Source organism: Propithecus coquereli, unplaced genomic scaffold (assembly GCF_000956105.1).
Source record: "Propithecus coquereli isolate 6110/MARCELLA unplaced genomic scaffold, Pcoq_1.0 Scaffold126, whole genome shotgun sequence".
Lineage (NCBI taxonomy): Eukaryota > Metazoa > Chordata > Mammalia > Primates > Indriidae > Propithecus > Propithecus coquereli.
This window is the reverse complement of record NW_012136747.1, coordinates 6,237,252-6,253,549: the sequence shown is the minus strand read 5'-3', so window position 1 is coordinate 6,253,549 and position 16,298 is coordinate 6,237,252. Positions and strand designations below refer to the sequence as shown.

At 55.0% G+C, this 16,298-nt stretch overlaps 1 protein-coding gene across 1 annotated transcript in view; it reads right to left on the bottom strand.

Annotated features, from left to right (window-relative positions):
* The window catches only part of MYH9 (myosin, heavy chain 9, non-muscle), a 91,924-nt gene that overhangs the window by 34,668 nt on the left and 40,958 nt on the right, over positions 1-16,298 (bottom strand). The window contains exons 4-6 of the mRNA XM_012638092.1: positions 5,325-5,352; positions 4,419-4,512; positions 303-395 (exon numbers count right to left, since the gene is read on the bottom strand). Coding sequence (XP_012493546.1) covers positions 303-395; positions 4,419-4,512; positions 5,325-5,352 — 215 coding nt within the window. The remainder of the gene's footprint in view (positions 1-302; positions 396-4,418; positions 4,513-5,324; positions 5,353-16,298) is intronic.

The following is a 16,298-nucleotide window of genomic DNA, read 5'->3' as shown; positions in this document are numbered from 1 at the left end:
GACAGCAGGACATCCTGGGGCATTGGTAGGTAACTCCTGGCTCCCTCACTGGCTTTTTTCTACGTTTTACGAGGGAGGCTAAAGAAGCTACATGTGGCCACCTTCCTTAAGGGGGACAGCGCCGGTGTCCACTGATTAGAATCTGATCCAGCCCGCTGCGTGCAACAGGACAGGAGCACCAAGTGTGAACCGTCCTCATTTTTCTAGGGCAGAGGACCAGGCCCAAGGCAGTTTGTGCCAAAGCTCTGGGCAGGGGAAGGGCCCTCCATCCCGAGAGCCACAGCGCCGCACGTGCTACTCACGAAGCGTGAGGAGTTGTCGTTCTTCACGGTCTTGGCGTTCCCGAAGGCCTCCAGGATGGGGTTGGCCTGCAGCAGCTGCCGCTCCAACTCACCCTACAAGGAATCCAGAGACACAGTGAAGGCCAGGCAGGGGCCTGGGCTGCTGAGCCTGCCCTGTCAGGAACGGGGAACAGTGGCAGAGCCGTGTCAGCAGGCCCAAAGTACCAGGAACGGAGCCTTCCAGCTGGGTTCCGATGGTGCCACGCCAGCCTTGGTTGGGCCCCTCTGTCACAGTGCGACCTTCCTGCCAGGACTTTGGAAACCTTGACCAGTTTGAACTTACTTCCATGGCCTAGAGGGAAAGCAGGAAACTCGAAACTCCAAACTCCCTCGGCTCCTGGCACTAGTGGCCCATGGCCAGCCCTGCAGGACTCGTTTGAAAGCAGCAGGTGAACTGAGAGCAGAGGTGGTGGCACAGACGTTCTCTGGGACAGCTGTCTCCATCCTGTGGACACTCGCCTCTCACCACCCTCCCTGCCTCTCATCCCCACGTTGTTTTCTTCTTTTCATAGGAAAAGGAAACGAGGAAATCAGGTCCATGAAAGGCAGATGCTCATGTCATGTGTGTCCTAATAAACAATTCACTTTCTGTTCTGGCCCCTGCCATGCCACCCCCTAAACCTACCCCAACCATCGCAGGTGGGGGGCACATGATCAACAGAAGCACTTTGGTTCCAAGCTACTTATTGATAATGTCAATAAATCCCGCTGGCAGGCGCACGGTCCTCTGTGGTTGACAAAAGGTACCCTAATGCCTTCTTATTCCTGGTCCTCACCACACTTGGGGAGGCAGAACAGAGTGCCCCATGTCACAGAAGAGGAAGCTGAGGCTGAGGGAGGGGGAAGGATCCACCCAAGGTCACCCAGCTGTCAACCAGCAAAGTGGGTGGTCAGATTCAAGTCTCCTACCCAACCCTGGTCAGCCAATGTCACGTCCCCCGACCTACCCCTGCCCCACGTGGGAACTCTACTGTCAGGTCAGAGCGGCTCTGGCAGCAGCCATCGCCCTCCCCAGCAGGCCAGGAGACAATTGACACTGGCTGAGGAAAACAGGGACCTCCTTCTCCTGAATGCCTGGGGACCCTCTGGGGGAAAGATCATCACGCAAGGGCCAGGCGAGGTTTTGTATCTATTAGCAAGGCTGGAGTCAAGCCAGGATTTCATGTGAATAGTGGCTGCCCACGAGTGATGAAAAGAAAAACTGGTAGTAGCAGGAGCTCCCAGACAGTCAGGAACTCCAACCTTCCGGGCACACCTGCCACAGACGAGGCCTGTCTGCAGAGCCAGGCTGGAAGCCCACCAGAGACCACGGGGACCCAGCAGAGCCTCCTCCTAGGCCAGGGCTTCTCCTATACATACGAAGGTGTCACTCCAGTGCCCTGACCCTGAAGGAGGGCCGGCAGGGCCAGGCCAAGGGGCAGGAGTCAAGCCCACAGAGCAGGTTCTACATGTGTGCTTGGCTCAGCGGTAACGGGACGCCAGGCTCCCACCCACAGGCCTTGGGTGGGCCTGGGCAGTCAGCCGAGGCAGCCCACGGAGCCAGATTTGGATGTGAGCTGCTCCCCACCCAGCGAAACGTTCCTCTCAAAGCACAGGCCAGGCTGCCAGGCTGGGCCAGCGCTCCTGTTCCCGCAGACAGAAGGGAGCCCCTACCCGAGCCTGCGCCTGCCCTGGCTTGGAAGCAAAGCTAAGGCCTGTGTTTGGGGCCACACACTCGCTGTTGCTGTGGAAAGCTGGACGGCCCGGCCAACTCGGGAGCAACCGCTCCGGATTCCAGAGCCAAGTCCCTGCTGACAACGGTGATGACTACCCTAGGGCTTTTCTTAATTGACAATGACATGGGCACAGGAGAGACTTTTCTTTTTCAATGAAATCTGCATAATGTGCAATGACTGAATGCTCATGAAGCTTGGGATTACCCATCTGGTTTCCGAAAGGCTTCTAGTGCATACAAAACATGGCGGGGTGTCCCGAGGTCACTGTTCAGACTACAGACGTCTACCTGGAAAGTCCCTTCGCCCAAGCTCTGTTTTGCCAACCTGAAGCCCTGGCCAACCCTGGCCTCCTCACAGCAAGGCGAGGTTGGGACACCCTGTCTGGTGGCCCTGGGATGACCAGCTCGGCCACTATAAGCAAGAGAGAGTGCGCTCACTCCCAGAGGGTGCCACAGCAGGCCTCCAAACATAAGCCCAGCAAATCGAGTTCAAGAGTGTTTTGAGTCCCAGCTGTATGTGGTAAATCACAGTACAGCTTCAAGCAAGGAAATGAACCAAACTGGCCAACGGCCGTTCACGCTGAGGGCCCAGTGATCTGAAGCCGGGAGCAACCTATGTAATCACTCTAGCTGGACTCAGAGCCAGGGACAGGGTGCCCACCACAGACCACGTTTGGACGACTTTGCTCCCACTATCACCTCCCCCACCCCCTCGCCGTCTTCACTGAGTGCTGGGGGCCCACCTTCCCCTCTACGGCTGGAGCCCCAGACACAAGGCACAGGGGTCCATTTCACTGCTCTCTGTGGTCCTGTCTCTTGTCCTCCAGGGCAGGGGCTCAAATGTCACCCTCCTGAGAACTAGTCACATACTAGACATTCAATAAATAGTTGGGAAATGGATTTTACTGCAAATTCAGAGGTGGAAAACCACAGCTACAGAACTCCTAACCTCACAGCTCTGTTTTTAAAATAGGCCTCCTAAAAAGAATGGAAAATGGGGGATGTGGAGAGAGAGAGAGAGAGAGAAAAAGAAATTTTATTAGTTTCTAAATATAACTCCTGACGCCCCACGGAAAAAGATTCCGAATGTCTTGAGAAGCTTGGCACGTGGAAAGTTACTTTTGGTTCGATTCCAGAAGACTGTGCTCCTTAGGACATCTGCAGGACGCACCCCATATCTGCATGCAGAGACTCACGCCCCTACTTACTTAGGAACGCTGCACACGGCACGCCAGTGAGGTGGAGCCACGAGAGGGGCAGTTCCCCTGGTGGCTTCAGGGGACGCCACTGGCACTTAAGGGAAGTTAAGGAATGTGTGCTTCAGAGAAAGAGAGAGAGCACCCCACAGTCATGCTTAAGACTGAAGCCCCCAACCTCCGAAACACTCCAACGTGAGACCTGCCCAGCATTGCTTCCGACCAGCACGGTGGTGGCAGGTGAGGGCGGCCAGCCATCAGCATTGGTCTGGACGGCTGACCGTGTGGGGCTCCAGGAGAGCGAGTCCCCTTCCACCGTGCCGGGGTCAGGGCTCTGCATAGGGCATGACAGCTGTCATGCGCTGTGGGGAAATCTGGGCATGACCAGAGTTTCTGAGAAAAGCTAGGTGACGAGGCCCATCCCCATTCTGCAGGAGCCGTCATTTCAGAGTGCACAAGAGGTCACTGTGCGTCACACCTGCCCCTCCTCCCAAGACAGTCAGTGAGCTAATAAGCCTAAAAGAAGAGTTCTAGCTGCAGAAAGTGACGACGGTGTGTGGTGAAAAGCTGCTTAGAACGAAATAGACTCCAAGGGCACACGATGGGCAGAACACGCATTCCCGGTGCAGAACGTGCAGCAAACGTGCAGCTCACCTAGCCAGGACGCTGCTGGTTCCACCATAATCCACCAGGAGGGAGAGGGAAAAAAATGGAAGTGAGATGACTTTCCAATTGCCCTTTCTCTCTTCACTGGGGGTTGTCCACCCAGAGGCATTTCAACAGCAGGGAAAAGAAACTGATTCAAACACAGTACTGCCGAGACCTTGCAAGCCTCCATCAGCTTGAGAACCAAGTCTTGGACTCTCTCTTCCAGCCTCGGAGTGGAGGCCACGCAGCACTACAAATGCCAAGAGTGCTGCTGTGCAAACCCCAGATGTCTCTAGTTTCCATAGCAGCTCAGAAGGTTGGGAGGCCAAGGGCGGGATGGGCTTGCTACCACCGGGCCACTCTCAAGATGGCTAAGCTGTCACATCCACCAAGTAGGCCCATCTTCTGCTTCATTCCCAAAAGCACGTAAAGCCAAAGCCATGATCATTAAGTGCTCTTCCTTCATCACCCTCCCAAAGGCCGGCAAGCGGCAGCAGGGCAGAAGGCCACGGCACTCACCTGGTCCTTTTTGCTCTTGTGTGAGGAGGCCACGTGAGCCAGATACTGAATGACTTTCTTGGTGTTTTCCGTCTTGCCAGCTCCAGACTCGCCCCTGTCAAGAGAGTCAAGGAAACCCTGGGGTCAGACGTGGCCCCGTCCTCGAACTCTGTCTCTTCTCACTGCTCTACTGCCTTCCATCTGCCATTCTTTTGGTTGCCCCTGGGGGACCCACCACCAGCTGGCAGAAAAGGGGACAGCCAAATAAATGCTGAGTTCTGGAATCCTCCTCAGTCCATTTCCCATGGCTCTCCAGGGGCCGCACAAGAGTAAACTTACATCCACTGCTGCCCTGGTCACTTGGCAGCCTTCAGATCCAAATGTTTTAGGAATCAGCTTTAGGCAGCTGTTGACTTAGAGGTCAAAGGCCCTGTACATGTTCCTTTGAAAGGTCACTTGAAGGAATGTTCTGTAGCATTAACTCCCTTGGCAATGGAGTTTATTGCTCTCTGTGTTAAGTTCAGAGGATGAGAAGCCCCAGTGTCCACTTAAGTCCAGGTAAAGAAAGCCACCATTCAGACCGGAAGGAGTGCCATCTGCTCAGAAGCTGGGGAGAGGCCACTGGTTCCCAGCTGTGCTTTGCTGAGAAGACACTTGGCTTTCCTCTGCCATGAACCCCACCCCTGCCAGCCCACTGGCTCCTCTGAGGGAGGCCAATTAATTCTTTGGCCTTGAAATCAAGTTCATCTGTGCTGTGGGACCACTGAGTAGTAAACACACAAGCCTAAGTCCTGTCCCTTGGGGAAGTGGAGGAGGGGCCCTCGGACTGGGAATGGAACTCCTCAACCGAGCTTTTGGTAGGAGTCCTCAAGCCTAAGAACAGATCGGGGGTGAAATGAACCGCCACCCAGGCGGAGAAACACTTACGTGCACAAAATGGACTGATCTTCTCGATCTGAAAGAAACGGAGAAGACACGAGATTCGCTTCTGCCTCATACAAAAGCCTCCGCCACCCCCGGCTCCCAAAGAGCCGCCCATTTCCCAGACGAGAAGCACGAAGCCTCAGACGCTGCCCTCACAGCCAACACAGGCTGATGGGACGCTGCACTCGGAGGAGCACCTGCAGGTGGCAGTGCCACTGGGCAGCTGTTCCTGCCTCCCAGGAGCTCAGAATACCCACCCCCGCTGCCCACCCCACCCCGATAAAACCAGAAATAGATCTGTCTCCCACCTCACGAAAACCAACGTGTGGAAAGCTCCCAGGAGTCTGCTTTCCTGGGAGCGGAGGTGGGCCAGCCCTGTGTGTTCATAACTGGGGGTGAGGCTTAGAAACAAGGCCTGTGGCACAGCGGGAGCACCGTTTAAGAGGCTGGGGGAGGAGGCGTGAGAGGCCTGGCTTTGCAACGGGACCGCCCCGGGTGAGACGCGCACAGAGCGGGAGACCCGGGACAGGTGCACAGCTTTTTCTCAGCCCCAACCCCTCCTCCACAGCGTGGGACGAGGATACACGTGGACAACACGTGTGAACACACCAGCATGGTGTCCGGCAAGTGATATCGAGTTTAGAGGCAGCTTAGAAAGAATGACAGCTCCTGACGAGTTTCTGTGACAACCTGTTCTCCAGGCCTGGGTGTTGGGAACTTTCGGCAGCCATCCCCGGCTCCATGAACCACTCACAGGTAAGGCTATAAACACGCACCCTCCTTGGCTGCGGGAGGAACAGCAATGCCCAGTCTTTGAAAGCGAAGTTTGGCGGAAATGCTTTAGGGCATCTGGGCCGATGTGGTTCAGTCCTGGGTGTCCAATCTTAAGCAACAGCTGAAAATACAGACTCATTTTCTTCCCTTCTTATCCCACCCCATCTAACGCCCCCGAAGTCAAGTCAGCCTAAGTCCAGCATCAGGCTACTTACTCATGTGTGAGCTGCGTGAGGTATTTAATTCTGAGTCTCGGTTCTGCATCCACAAAGTGGATACGTCCCGAACCCCCTCACAGCATTGTTTTGAAAAATGGAAACAACGCGTTAGGCAATCCACTTCTCCATCAGCCAGGAAGGACGTGTGGAGGTTGACATCCCTGTCAAGGACAGAAACTGCCACGGCTCCCAGTGCTGGGACGAAGCCTCAGATGGTGGCCTTCTGGCCAGGCACCTGCAATTTCATACTGTTGGAGCACTCGCTGTATCCTGGGCATTGCAGCTTTCTATAAATCTGCTGTGGCTCAACCAAGAAAGAAGGTATACACAGATTTCTACAAAAAGTATGATTCCATGAAAAGATTTTGAGGAGATGAGGAAGGCTGGTATCTTTCAGAGTGCAAAGTGATTTTGGAATAGAAAGAATTTATTTGGGTTGAATTACAAAGCAGTTTATCACTGACCTGTGTTCCTGAATGATGAAAACCAAATATGTGAGCTAAGGAATAATTTCTCTTGATAAATAAACAATTAACAAATACTGTGTCGTGTGTGTGAGGGGGAGAAATGACACATAAATGGACCTGACATGGCCCCGCGTAAATAGCGTGAGCTCCACGAGTGGGGGTTGTCTACTTGCTTCCCATAGGGAGGACACCGTGATGGGTGGTGGTGGCACTGTCAGGCCAGGGGAGCACCTGTGGCTGCTGACGTGGTATCAGAACTGTGTAGAAACACGGATGCTGGCGATGTGTGAAGGGCTTGCTCGGTGGCTCACGGCGCCTGGTCAGGGCCATGCATGACTAGGCACTGGGAGAATGACTCATGGCTTTCTGCGTGCATGGCCTCAGGAGACGGATTTACTGCTAGACACTAGTAGACACCAGCCCTTCCTGAGGTGAGCTGTCTAGCGAGCGGGGCCTCCGCAGCTCGTGGCCTGGGCGCTGACTACCATCTCTTCTCCCATCTGCTGGTCATTTGGTGAGAAAGAGGGAGTCCGGACAGAAAGAAGGAAAAACCAACCTCACAACCAACAAAAGGGGCAGCTGCCCCTGCCCTCAGCCCCAGCCCCCAGGAAGTGTCAGTGGGGTGGGGTGCAGAGAGGGACGCAGACACACCCACACCCTGCTCTCCAGGGCTGCCCCGCCTCGTCTTGTAAGACGGAGTCCATCAAGGCTGCACAGCAAGGACCGAGATCAGCCCTTGATAGGACAGACGGGAAGACAGAAGGGAAGGAGGCGGCAGGAACTACAGGCTAGGGAACATCTCTTGCTCCCTAACAACGGCGTGGCAACCAGTAAGGGTGTGGAACACACATTTTTGTCCTCCCAGGCCTCCCTGCCCCCACCACAGCTCCCCGCGGCCTGCCCCAGCTGCGGGCGTGTTTACTCACCAGCCCACAGCAGGCAAGAATGTACCTGCACGTGCTGGCAAGTCCTGAGCAGCAACGGCCCACGCTACCATAAAAGGAAACATTCCCATCCCTTCCAGAGGAACCGTTTTCCCAGGGCGGTCCAGGCCCTGTCCCTGGGATGGCTGGAATTCCTCTAATTGTGTAAGGGCGAGTCAGAGGCTTTGCCGCTAAACAACAGGAAGCACGCTTGTGGGCATGCACACAGTGACAGACACAGCTGTACATGGGCATGTGTGTACACAGACACACAGGCATCTGTACTTACACACAGTTACATAGGGATAAAGGTGGACACAGGCACACGCACACAGAAACACACGCGCACACACATGCACATATAGGCGTGTGAACACAGATATGCATGCACAGACATACGCATAGATGTGCACATGCATCACACAAGCCCCACAGCTGTACATGCACTCACAGGTCATGTACAAACACACATGTGAGCAAACACAGGAACCCAAGGCACATCTACTTACACACACATGTGCACAGAGCTGCACACACATGGACATATGCACAGGCACATGCACACACAGAGGCCTGCACACACTCCAAATCCCGAAATCCCAGAGCCAAACTCATTATCCAACTTCCATCTACCCCGCCACCCCCAGGTCTTCAGCCTCCAGTTTCTAGAGCTGGGTCACCACTGTGGACACAGCCCAAATGCACCTTGAAGCAACCCTAATTTGCTTTGCCAGAAACATTCATCTGGGCAAATGATTTTAGAAAGGCAAGTTGCTGGGTGGCCTTCCTCATTTCCTCACCTCTTGCCCCACCACTCAGCACCCCAAATCCACCTGCCTGCAGTGCATCGCACCATGGCCCTTACAGCCAGTAAGGTCTTTCCAACACTCCCGGTAGGCTCTGGTCTGTTATCTTGTGTGGCCTCCAATAACCTTACAAGATAGATAAGGCACATATTGCTGTCCCTGTTCTGCACAAGTCTTCTCACAGCAGTTCTTCCAGATTTGTTCCTGGTCCCAGAAGCATCTCTCTTTGGTGGTGGGGTGTTTAGAACCCTCAGCAACCAAGAGGCTGACTCAGTTTACTCTGCCAACCGCCCACCACATGCACCCTGATGGGGACCCTGCTTGGCACGCATTCCCTCAGCCCCTCCTCAGGCTGTCGTCTCACAGGATGAGGACACTCAGAGTCCAGCCCTATCCGTTTGTTTTGTCCTTATTTGGGCCTATAAGGACTGAAGGCTTATTTGAAAACACCCTTCCTTCCTCGGCACCAGAGGAGACCCAGGACCTGGGGGGTGCACAGCCACTGGGGACAACGCTCTTCTGGGACACGGGCTCCCTGCCAGCTGAAGGCCTAGCTTACTGTGGACTCCTGAACCCCCGACGGCAGCCCCCTCTTGGTGGGGTGGGGCAGAGACAGGATTATGAGTCACTCTGTAGCGGTTTTCAGACTTTTAAAAAGGCAGTAGCAGCCTCCTTTCCTCAGATAAAATCTTCCCAAATCCCTGAGCAAGGAACAGCAAGGGTGGAAACAGGGTTCCTCAGAGCACAGTTTGACAACCACTGATCCATACGCATCTGGAGCCACTGGCTACGAGCTCCAGTGCCTTGGGCTCCGCTCTTGGCCCTGCACTTCCGCACGCCGACCTCTCTGGGCACGAAAATGGGCTGCTCTGAGGATGAAGGAAATTGCCTGCCGCATGCACTGTGCTTAACTGTCCACTCCCCCGACCTCGCCACTAAGCACCTCCCAGCGTCACAGGGCTTTTTACAAGTTACACATTCAGGAACCAGGCCATTCCCTGCTGATTTTATTTTGAATCCAAAATGTCCCGAGGCCAGGCCCATGCAGTGAGGTCACTCAAGCTGATGTGGCCGTCCAGCCTGAACAGGTGTTTCCAGCCAGCTCAGAAGGCCTGGCTCAGGCAGGAGGCAGGGGAACCTCACCACAGGTATTTCACCCCAGGTACAGACTTCTGCTGGGGGCCTTATCACTCACTTCCTCTGTAAGAGGAGAGCTACGGCTCATTCTTGTCCATAAAAGGCCACGAGGCTCACACAACGGTGACATCAGCCCTACAGGAAGTACAGAGGAAGGGGCCTGGTTCACCAGCAGCCACTGCCGGGACTGACTCATCGCCACGCTCCCAAGCTCACGCCTCCCTGAGGTTCCAGCGTGGAGCTGCTCTCTGGGGCTCCCCCGGGAAGAGTACCCTGCCCTGCCCCTGGGACCCCATCTTCAGGTCCACCAGGTTTCTTAAGAACTGACTGACAAGCAGTTATATGCCAAGAAAGAAAGAAAAGGAAGGGAGGTTTCAGGTTGGGAGCCATGCCTACGTGGGGCAAGACTGAGGGGATGATGCATGACAAACAGGCCTGAAACTTTCCACCACTAAGCGGTCTTCTGCTTTCACGAAAGTTCCAGAGCAGGCCCTGGGGGTGGCTCACTGTGTACAGGCTGCATCGGTGCAGTGACCTCTGCCCCAAGTTGCCCGGGACAGGTGTCTCGGGCTGCCCTGTGCAGACTCCTAGGTTCCAGAGTCACTTGTCCCTGAGACCCTCTTGTGGACAGCCTCTGGGCCCCACTTGGCCAAAGAGCAAAGCCAATGCATGTGGGTGGGGCTGGGAGAAAGAAAGTTTTCCTTGTGGGGTTGCTACAAGGGCAGCTCTAACAGGTTGGTCAGGCTGGAGGGAAATTGAAAAGCCACATGTGCTTGCTGACTGCCCACAGCAAAGGGCACCGGGACACTCTAAGTTACAAAAGTACACAACCTGTGGGCATCGAGCTCGGAACTCAGGGACTAGCAGGGCCTTGGAAAGCATCTAGTTCAATCATCTCGGCCTGGAGATCAGAGTCCTTCCCCAGACTCCTCTCTGCTGAGAGCGCTCACAGGCGGGCCATTTGGTACCACCCGCAGGCCTAGCTAGATGCTGCAAAGAAAGGGCCGTCAATGCCGTCATGGTAGCTTGTCTGCTACCCTCCCCACAGCCAGACTAATTACAAGCTTGGGTTAGAAGCTCCTGGGAGGCAGAGAGGTGAGAAAAAGCAGGTGCAAAGTGACCCACGCCAAGCAGGGAGGCTTGTGTGTTGGAACTCCCTGTCATTTGCAGCCAGGCAGGGAGAAGGAAGCCCCTGCCATGGCTCCTAAGCACATGATATGGTCACCAGCAAATGTGCTCTGCAGGGCACAAAGGTAGGCCCAGACCAAGGAGTTGCTGGCTCAGCAGCGATCCAAGCCAAAAACCAGTTCGACCTGGCCCAGGCCTCCGCCCATAGCCCCTGTGCTTCCCCAGGCAGGACCTTGGTTTCAACTTGCTGAGGAGGCCCAAGTCCCCAGCAACAGGAGGCAGAGAACGGTAGCCCTCTCCCACCAGGCACCCTGGAAAACTGGGAAGAAGCTCAAGGGACTGCTCCTAACCGTTATTATAAGTCAGAGAGCAAGCCAGGCCCCAAACGAGCCTTCTTTTGGCCAAAATGCTTTATGAGAACACAGGTAAGCTCCCAGAACACAGGCAAACCTGCTAGAAACACCAGTGCTGGTTGGCGATCCACCTCTCCTGTGGGTGGGGCTGGGAGAAAGAAAGTTTTCCTTGTGGGGTTGCTACAAGGGCAGCTCTAACAGGTTGGTCAGGCTGGAGGGAAATTGAAAAGCCACATGTGCTTGCTGACTGCCCACAGCAAAGGGCACTGGGACACTCTAAGTTACTCCAAGGGACCTGACACTCCAACGTCAGGCCGCTGGCTCTTACCCAACATTCCCCTTGGGAGAAGGAAAGACAGAGCTGGAGGGACCTTGGCAGAATCCCACAGAGAGGAACAGGCCCTGTTCACAGTCCTGCAGAGGGCTGGGCTCTCAGGGAGGGAGCAAGGGGAGAACAGAGAGAAGGACAATGGGATGCACACAGGGAGTGGGACAGACACAGCCAAGCAATGCTCCCGACAAACCTGGCTCCCTCTGGAGCACAAAGAGCCTGCAAAGAGAAAGACTGGCCGCGTCAGGCTTGACAACGCCAGGGACACGAACAGTCACAGCTCAGGAAGATGCTTCCTGAAGAACCCAGAGGCTCCAGCTTCCTTGGAGAAGGAGCAATCGGTCTACTAAAAGGCATGTTGGTGGCTTTGGGGCCAGATTTTGCTGTTGGAACACAGCTCACACTTCCTTCCTTCCCGCTTAGTCCCTGTCGCACCTAAGGACCAGCTCATGTTGGACAGACGAGATCTTTGTGAAGAGTCATAATACCCAGTGAGAACAATGTCGTGAGGCCCAATCGGCACTGTTCAGGCACCGTCGGCCAAACGTCCTCAAGAGTTACAGAGGTCGCACAGGGCCGACAGCCTTGGTCAGACTGAACAAATCTCACAGAAGCCGCTCACGGTATCCCACTTTCAATACCTGCGGACTTTCAGCTCGCTTATCTCTCTGTAATTTTAGGGAATTATTTTTGTCATCTACTGATAGCCTAATTCCGAAAATCGGCAGGTAAAGGAAAGCAGCCCTTTTCTCCAAACACGTCATTGTTCAGCCCTGACATACTGGGACACGGCTTGACTGGAATCCCAGAGCCAGAACTCGAGGGAACAGGAGAAACAGGCCGGTGAGTGGCACTCGCCAGGCAGCTAGAGAGGAACTTCGCCTCTCTTTGGCAAGGAGGCCAAAAGCGCAAAGCGGCTTAGCGACTAGGGATTTTACAGGTGAGCTTTTGTTGCTTGTTTGTTGAGGGAGTAACAAAAACATTGGGCCAAATTTTCAATCACCCCCAAACTTTCAGGTTCCAAGAGGCCACTTCCTTCTTATCTCCCGCTCGGCTGGCCCAGAGCAAAGCACGGCAGGCCTGTTGGGTTGGATTTAAAAAAAAAAAAAAAAAAAGGCAAGCCTAAAGCCGAATCCTTGAAAAGGATCCATTTACCACAGATTCCTCTTCTAGAAAGGAGATTTTTCTAGAAACGAGAGTGGCAAGCAGGACCACATGATAATGAAGCAGCCTCACACGGGGGCCGGACTTTCCTCCTGGGCAGGACCGAGCTTGGATCAGCTGAAGGAGGGCGCCTGCTGGCTGCAGCACCTCTCCGCCCCCGGCAGCACGGCGGGCAGACGGGCACTTCGGTGCTGCAGGAGACATGACCCCAGAGCAAGCACCACACTCTCCTGCAGCCCCAGCGAGGCCACGTCGGCCCGAGGCCTGAGTGCTGCGTGAACACGACCAGACAAGCTGGAGACCACGTCTGCTATCGCACTGGGTGCTGCAGGGGAAGGCAGCTGTGACAAGTCACTTCCTGGGCCTGGACTCTCGGGGAGTCTCTTTGAGGAGCTTAAAATGCGGGCCTAGAAGAGGCATTTGGTTATCACCTCCGTTATGCAAGCAGGGTGTGGGCGTGAGGAATGAGCGACTGGAAGGCCCCGAGGTTCTGTGGAAGGCTGCGGCAGTTCAGTCAAGACACTATGTTTTCAGACTCCTAGTGCCACCTTTTAACAGGCACTCATCCCAGGCCAGGCATGGTACGTACAGCGCCTCGGTTCTTACCGTGACGCTGCCAAGAAAGTTTTACGAAGCCCAAGAGGCAGATGAGGAAACAAAGGCCCAGAGGAAGTTAACTTGCTCTAGCCAGGTCACAGTTAGGAAGTGAAAGAGCCAGATTCCTGCTCAATCTAGTCCAAACCCGCGGCCTCTCCTCTGCACCTCACTTCCTCTTGTTCACAAGGCATGTTTCCCCTAAAGCTAAGGCTCAGGGAGGCCCAGCAGACCCTTTTTGGTGGCCTATAGAAGTGCCTGTCATTTATCAAAGCTCCAGCCCATCCCAATGGCCCTCAAGGCTCCGGGGGTGCCCCTCCTACGAGTGGACTCTCACTCTCACCTTGACGCCATTCCCCTGCCTCTGGGAACTAGACCGCGGCCTCCCCCAGGCAGGGCCGCGTCTGCTGTCAGTGTGCTCTCTGCAGAGTGCTCGGGGAGCAGCAGGAGAAGAGTGTGCACAGGCACAGAGCACGGCCCTCCCTGTGAGCCCACACCACCCCCCTAGCACACGGGGACCCACAGGGCCACTCCCGACCTTCCCAGCAGACAGCGGGGCCTTTGTGTGCCCACGCCTGGCAGGCTCGCAGCCTCCTGGCCGCACTCCTGCTTCAGCAGAGTCATCCTCTGCGGCTTCTGCTTGCTCTGGCTCCTCAGCCGCCTGTCCTGGTGACTCTACACAACACCGCACTTTACTGTACCCTTGAAGCATTGCCCGAGCCTCTGAGAACATGGCCTTTCCCTCGGAAAAACCTTGGAAAGCAGATGGTTCCATGGGAGTGACAACTAGCAGGGCAGGGAGAATGTGGACAGGGGAAGGGAGGGCCTCTCCTCCCCCTAATCTCCACCTAACCACGAGCCAGAGAGAATTCCTTCAGGGACCAGCCAGAGAGACCGAGCAGTGCCAGCGCCCCAGGGGCCAGTGCCCAGGGTGTGGGCATCAGGATGGGGAATCTGGAGACCCCGGCCCCCAGGATTGGTTCTCTGCAGGCCTTTGGACAAGTCAGTTGACATAGCGGGGTCTGTCCCTTTGCCCGTGAATGAGAAGAGCTGTGCTCAGACCTGAAGACAGCACAAAAACTCTACCCTCCAACGTCTACCCAAAGAGATCAGTCAAACACTGAGAGGAACGCGGACACTCGCTGGGCACTCTGAGCAAGCACTCGGGGACCAAGCACTTCTGGTGCAGCTTCCGCTGAGAGCCAGGTTGGGGGTGGGCACAGAGCAAACGGTTAAGTAGCTCTCAACTTGCCAGGTCAGGTGAGGCTGAGAGTGAAAGCACACCCTGCTGCTCCCCGGGGACATGCTGGGTGCTCATTAACATCCCATGACATTCCAAGGGCATTTAACAGAAGGGGCTTTTTCTGCTCTTCCTGGGGAGGCACCTGGGCTCAAGGCAAATTCTCCACCTGACCAGTTCCCCTGTAAGAGCCACACACCTCCCACAGCAGTAGACCCTGGAGGGCCTGGCCCCAGAGGAAGCCAGGAGCTCCTGCACCTTTTATAGACAACAGACAGCTGAGCACCTTCTGCCTTAACTCCCCAGGCGACCCCTTGAACCTGCCCTGGGTCACACACCCCAGCCCCCCTTAAAGCGGGCAGCTGCCTAGCAAGGGCCAGCAACACAAAATCTACACCCTCTCACCCTCCCGACCTCAGATAGCTCAAAGCCTTCAGTGCCGTTGTAGCATCCTAAGGAACGGTCCAATCCCCAGGGCAGGAAGACCTAGGAACGGCTACGACAACAAATTAGCCAAGTGGGAAAGCCAGGGTTGGGAGGGTGAACCAACCATGTCACTGCAACTTTAATCAAACCCAAGGCTGGGGATTAAAACAACAAACAAAACTGTGCCAGGCACATCTGGGCTGCACTGTAGCCACCTACTGACACATACCCGCCGCCATCCCCCAGGATCTGACCTCCACAGTGCCTGTGCCGACCACCCCAGGCCCCATAGCCACATCTTCCCCCAAACTCCCAGGACGCCTGCCACCTACTTCAGTCGTGCTGGCACCAGGTGTAGGCAGCAACATGTCTTATTATGTGGCTGTGGCCATGATGTCTGTCTGCAAACGTGTCTCGTCTCCCCACCCGGACTGCCAGGGCATCCAGGAGCAGGATAATGTCCCAGACACTTGGCGTTGTGGCACTTTCTAACACTTATCCCTACAGCCTAACCAAGGCACCTTGCCCGTGCCATTGCAGACAGCACTGATCTATCCCAGCATTCCTGGGCACTGAGTCTCAAGTGCTTGCCAGCACAGGGCTCCAGGCAACTACTACCAACCCGTCAGAAGGAGCACTCAGAGTAAAACCAAACTGCAATGCTTAGTCCGGTGCTTCCTAACTGGCAGTAAGCCCCCTCCCCTGCAAGGAACATTTGGTGGCAATGTCTGACAACATCTTTGGTTGTCACAACCGGAGAGGGAAGGTACTGCTAGCATCTGGTGAGTAGAGGCCAGGATGCTGTGACATCCTTTAGTGCTCAAGACAACTCCTCCCCACCCTCAGCAGAGAATCATCCAGCCCCAAATGTCACTAGTGCCAAGTGTGAGAAACCCTGGCTTCGCCTGACAATAGGTACAGTGACATGTAATTTATCATCCCAAATGGGATGCTCTGAAAGTGCAAGAAAGCCCCATTAACACTCCCTGTGGGACAGAGGCACAGATCAGGACTGTGCAGGCAAAGCAGAGCACAGGACAGGGACAGGGACAGAGACAGGTCCCCAGGAAGGGTCAAAGAGCTCACCTCATAAAAGTCCCCAGACAAAGCCACCAGCTACCCTGTTTGGCAGAATAAATGCTAGTATGTCATAAGCCACAGTCAGCTCAGGAAGGAAATCTTCGTCTAGTTCTTGTTTAAAAAAAAACTAGGAAAGGAACCATCTGGCCATGCCTTTTAAGATGTGAGTGGCAGAGAACAAACCTGTTCCCCCGAAAAGCCAGGTGGGCAGCATGTGCTAAGACTTCGCTCCAAAAGAGAAGAGCAAATTTTAACTCTTGGAGCCCCTGGGACTCCACTGGCAATACCTCAGGGCAAGAACCAGACTTCTCCTGGAAACTATCTTGGTTAGAGAAC